Genomic DNA, 5,051 nt, shown 5'->3' on the forward strand with positions numbered 1-5,051 from the left:
CACTTCCAACCTGGTGACTCTGTTGAGGTAAAGAAATTTGCCACCCAAGGACAGACTCCTGCCTGGAAAGGACCAGCCCCACGGCAACCAAGGTCGACAAGATCCTGACATGGCTTCATCACACCCGGCTTAGGACAGCCCAGGCAAAATAAAAGTCCAGGACTCAGTGGGCCCTCATTCCAGGCCCTTATCTTATAAACAGTCCCACTGACTTTATACGGCAAAGAATTAATTCTATCGTCCTCAGCGGTCAATATAACTCCCTCCCCAACAATAACCCGGAATAGTCAATGATTCAACTCATGTACCTAAAACCAGTGGGGAATGTGCTGGGCTGCATATGTGGTGCTTTGGCCCGACGGAACTTGCTGTGCTGTCTGTTCCTAAAACACATAGATAGGAAGGTACTGACATCAGGCCAGGCCTTGAGATATGGTCTCATGGCCCCTTCCCAGCACACAGGCCTTCTTTCTCAGAAGGCCCGGAAGTCTCATTCCAAACTTGGGAGACAAAGGACTAGAAGAAGTATAAATAAAGAGAGTTTCCCCCATATTGGGGGGCCCAGAATTTGAAAGAAACATTTTTCTCTGGGCCTCCACTGAATTTAATAATCAAATATAACTTTTGCAGTCAGCGCTGCAGTTCAACCTCTGTTCCTGCAGGGTGCTGTAACTGTAGTCGCTGGCCATGGAAGTTGCCAGTGCAGTTCAGCCTTTGCTTCAGCAGGGTGCTGTAGGTGTAGTCAGCTGGACAGCTTAATAAAGGCTCTTAAATTTAAATTCTGAGTCGGTGGTCTATCTCAATGAGTAAACACATCACAGCCCCAGACCTCTTTCTCTGAAGGGAAAAGTCAAATGTGCACTGACAGGGAGCTGTTGAAAATGACCAGAAACTGGACACCCCAGGCCATTGCTTTACTGGTCACGTGTCTGTTCATGTGAAAGTTTGTGTTTGTATGTGTGTGTGTTGACAGAGGCTTCAGGAGTTTCCAAGGAACAAAAATACAGAGTAAAGGTAAACTCAAATTGGCAACAGGGTTGGAAAAAATGAGGGGAATGTCCTGGGCCCTGACCCCGCCCGGGCCCACATGACCAGGGAGGTTATCTTGTCCCAGCAGGAGGCTCAGCAGACTGGGTGGAAGGAGAGCACATCCCACCCGTCTGGACAGAGGTGTCTAGGAGCTTTACTGGAACTTGCACTCTTCTCACAGAGAAAAGGACAGAGCAAGCAACAGTCCCCATGAAGTGCACTGCAGCTTCTGCCGTCAAAGAACTTGTCCCCATGGTGGGACTCCTGCTGGCCGGTAAGGACGGGACAATCCCAGGGAATGGAAGTGAGATTGGGAGTCAGAGACTGGCCCAGATCTCCTGGGGAGGACAGCACTCTGTCAGGGAAGGAAGGGCTTCCTTTTGGACCTGAGTTAAAGGACAGGTGTGCAGAGTAGGATGAGAGAGGGAGCTCAGCAACAGTAATATCTGATCATGCGGAAGTGGTGAGAGGTAGGAATACCTCAATTGCGGTTCATTTGCTAAGTTAGTCATCCCTGAGTATTAAATTTTGAAAACTGACCACAGTCATGACAATTTATTTCAGGTGATACCAGAATCATTTTAACCAGGGGTGCTAAACATTGTCCCCACCACCAGCTACAAATATGGGAGAATAAAGCATGGGAAGTGGACAAGCCTGGGAACAGTCATTAATTCACCAACAGGTGTTTGCAGCCTATTGCAGGCACTGGGGACACAAGATCACAAAATCCCCTGCCCACATGCAGCTCACACTATATGGGGAGAAAGGAAACAGGAAGAGATCTACTTGTGACATCAGGTACCCACTAGTGTCTTGAAGGGCACAGAGCGGGGACAGGTCAGAGAGTGAAGATAGAGGGTATTTAGAGGACGTGGTCAGGGAAGGTCCTCCAAGAAGGCCACGTAATGTCAACAGTGATCTGAGGGAAGTAAGGAGGACAGCCACACAGACAGCTGGGAAATAGTTTTGAAAACAAGAAGCATAGGTTCCGAGGTGCTGAAGCCATGGTGGCCATGTTGCTGACCTTTACCAAGGAGATGCACACACGAACTCACATGAAGACTAAGGCTGAGAGATGAAGAGAAATGCCTCATCTCTCCATCCCAATACATAGATCAAAATACTGATCAATTTCTCTCTTCCCTTCTAGTCTTCCTCTTAACCTTGTGGATCCCACCCACCACTGCTCGATTTTCTGTTGTCTCGACCACTGCTTATGAAGGGCATGATGTGATTCTACATCTCCACGATACGCCTCCCGATGTTATAGGGTTTATTTGGTACAGGGGAATAGAGATGAAGATCGATAATTTCATTGGGTCTCGTGAATGGTATTCCAGTGAATATCTAACAGGTCCCCAATACAGTGGTCGAGAGCAAATAAACCTTGAAGGAACCCTCATCATAAGAAACGTCACTGCCAGGGACCAAGATATTTATCTCGTAGTAGCCGTCCTTCCAGAGTCACGAAGAGTAAGAAGATTTGGATGGCTCATTGTATACCGTGAGTGATTGCTCTCTGAACTCTAGGTGTTGGATGGGGTGAATTCTACTTCACACACAGGACTTCCAGCCCTGGACTCTCCTCTATCCCCCTCTGCATCATGTCCCAAGCTTGGTTTGGGAATTTAGTGCAGGACACAGACAGTGGAGACAAACATACTAAGGTCAATGTTCTCTTCCCAGATTCCAGCCCCACAGACATTCACCACATAGAGAAGAAGCAATTTGATGGGAGTGAGTAAGCAGAGGGAGACCAGACTTAGTCCAGGTCCCTGGGCCATACCCTGATCATGTCCCTGAGATAGAACCTGCAGGGCTCTGTAAGGACCTGGCCTGAGGGGCTTCTTGAGTTCCTCACAGAGGTGCTTAGCTTAGGCAGCCCCTCTCAGGCCCCTGTCACAATGTCCTAACTGCAAATGCCCTGGGGAGCCTGTGTCAGGTTGGGTTTTTCCTCCGGGGAAGGGCTGAGTTAGAACAACAATTTCCCATGTGCCAGAGTCACAAGGCTCTTGAGCTATTCACCAGTTGGGGCTAAACTCTCCTTCACCATACTCTGTGTGTGGAGAGCACAACTGGACTAGCTCCCCAGATTATTATCTGACTGTTCTGTGGGACTTAAGTAAGTCTAGAGAAAGATCAGTGTCCCAAGGGAGGAGCAGGAGAAAACATGCTCCTGGCAGGAGCTCACCTACAAGAGATCAGCCCGGGGGATTCTCTAGTGAAGTCCATCAATAAAAAATGCCACTTATTTGAGCAGCTTTCCTTCCAAATATTTATGTCAGATACAGTGAATATTTTATGATTAGTACATGGTCCACATATCAGTCAAATATTCATTTTTCTTCACTGAGGGGAAAGTGAGGCATAGGGAGATACAGTTCCTAAGCAGAATCCCAAAGACCATGAGAAATTGAACTGAGTCACTTGAGGTCTATCTGCAGCCATAGCCCCATCTTTTCCTCCAATCCCAGTGACCTTATTAGATGTCTTTGGATCCCTAGATCAATCATTGGTTCATAACCTTCCTACTTAGGGGTCTTCAGCTCAGAGAGGTAGATTTGGTCTAGGGAGTGATGGCAAATTTAGAATTAATTAATTTTTACTGTGGAAACAAATTACCCTCAGAGCAATCAGAGTCAGGGCTGATATTTTTGAGGAAGGAGGATAGCCCCTGGTCTCAAGCTCACACTCAATAATTCTCACCCTCTATTTCTTCAGAGGAGCTCTGAGTGTGCCCACACTCATAGCCAGCAACACCATAGTCACAGAGAATGAGGATGCTGTTGTCATGACTTGCCACACAGATGAGAGCTCCATCAACTGGTTATTCAATGCTATGAGACTGCTGCTCACGGAGAAGTTGAAGCTATCCCAGGACCACAGAACCCTCACCATAGACCCTGTCAGAAGAGAGGAGGGTGGGAAATACCAGTGTAAAGTCTCCCACCCCTTCTTCTCCGTTACAAGTGCGCCTGTAGAGTTAGATGTCAAGTACTAGTGATCCTCCTCCCCTCCTTTATGTTCTTAAACTAAAAAAAATAAAAATAATGATGCACCTATTATATTTCTTGTGGTGGTGGAAATTGCTTAGAAGACTTGCTTTGAATCAATAAATACTAAAAAATGTGAGCTGCCATTGTCATTATTGTCGACGTAATGTAACATTCCACATTGGATAACATCTCTGGTTGGTTCCATTTGCACGATCTCCACAATGGAGGGGACACCATGTGCTTCACAGGAGGGGCAGTTATTGTGTAATGACCCACAGGAGTAATACATAAGCTGACAGGAACATGAGCTCTTTCACATTTCCAGGGAGATATGTGGAGGGTGCCTGCACACTGGTGATGATGGGAATAGACAAGAGAACACCTATGTGAGATGCAACAGGGAACTTTTTCTTCCCCAAAGCTACTAATGCCCTCTGGAGTATTCTTAAGTTCATGGCAATAGACTTATCTGCGTAAGTTCAGTAGCACCCTGTCATCTTTGTTGATAGAATAGAATTGGAAACGTTGGTAATATAAGAGATGCTTAGCAAATGTCCTAGTTCAAACTGATGCCCACAGAATTGTAAATGACCTCACCTTTTATGGAGCTATTTTTGACCTGTTGAAGACTCATAATCTGTTTGAGAGGAGGGCTTCACCCAATGCTAGAGAGACTGCAGGTGAAGTGTGAGGGTGAGGCCGCCTAATCTCAAGAGGCTGTTAAATCTCCCATTTCAGGTTTCATAGAAAAACCTGCATCACAGCAAAGTAGAACATGAATGTCATTCCTCTGCACTTAGGTCACTAATCAGAAACCAGCCATGTTGGAGGATGTAGAATAGTCTTCTTCTTTGGAGATGAAGTTTGATCAAAGGGAAGGTGACTGTAGAGAGAAATGTAGTGTCTACATGGAAAACTCCAGAAGCACAGCCTTCTGGGAGATCAGATGCGATCTATGTTCAGTCTCTCAACTATTTGGCATCTATTTACATGTGGCTGGGAGATTGCACTTCTTTATAAATT

General features: G+C 46.3%; 1 protein-coding gene across 1 annotated transcript; it reads left to right on the forward strand.

Annotated features, from left to right (window-relative positions):
- Nucleotides 1–1,239: 1,239 nt before the first annotated feature.
- LOC138997284 (cell adhesion molecule CEACAM21-like) lies at nucleotides 1,240–4,033 on the forward strand. The gene is made up of 4 exons (XM_070398889.1): nucleotides 1,240–1,303; nucleotides 2,303–2,536; nucleotides 2,647–2,773; nucleotides 3,754–4,033. The coding sequence occupies exons 1-4, from the start codon at nucleotides 1,240–1,242 to the stop codon at nucleotides 4,031–4,033; spliced, it is 705 nt and encodes a 234-aa protein (XP_070254990.1).
- The last annotated feature ends 1,018 nt before the right edge of the window (nucleotides 4,034–5,051 follow it).

The sequence above is a fragment of the Myotis yumanensis genome, unplaced genomic scaffold (genome assembly GCF_028538775.1).
Source record: "Myotis yumanensis isolate MYYU_CA2020_CCGP unplaced genomic scaffold, mMyoYum1.0.hap1 SCAF_18, whole genome shotgun sequence".
NCBI classification, from domain to species: Eukaryota; Metazoa; Chordata; class Mammalia; order Chiroptera; family Vespertilionidae; genus Myotis; species Myotis yumanensis.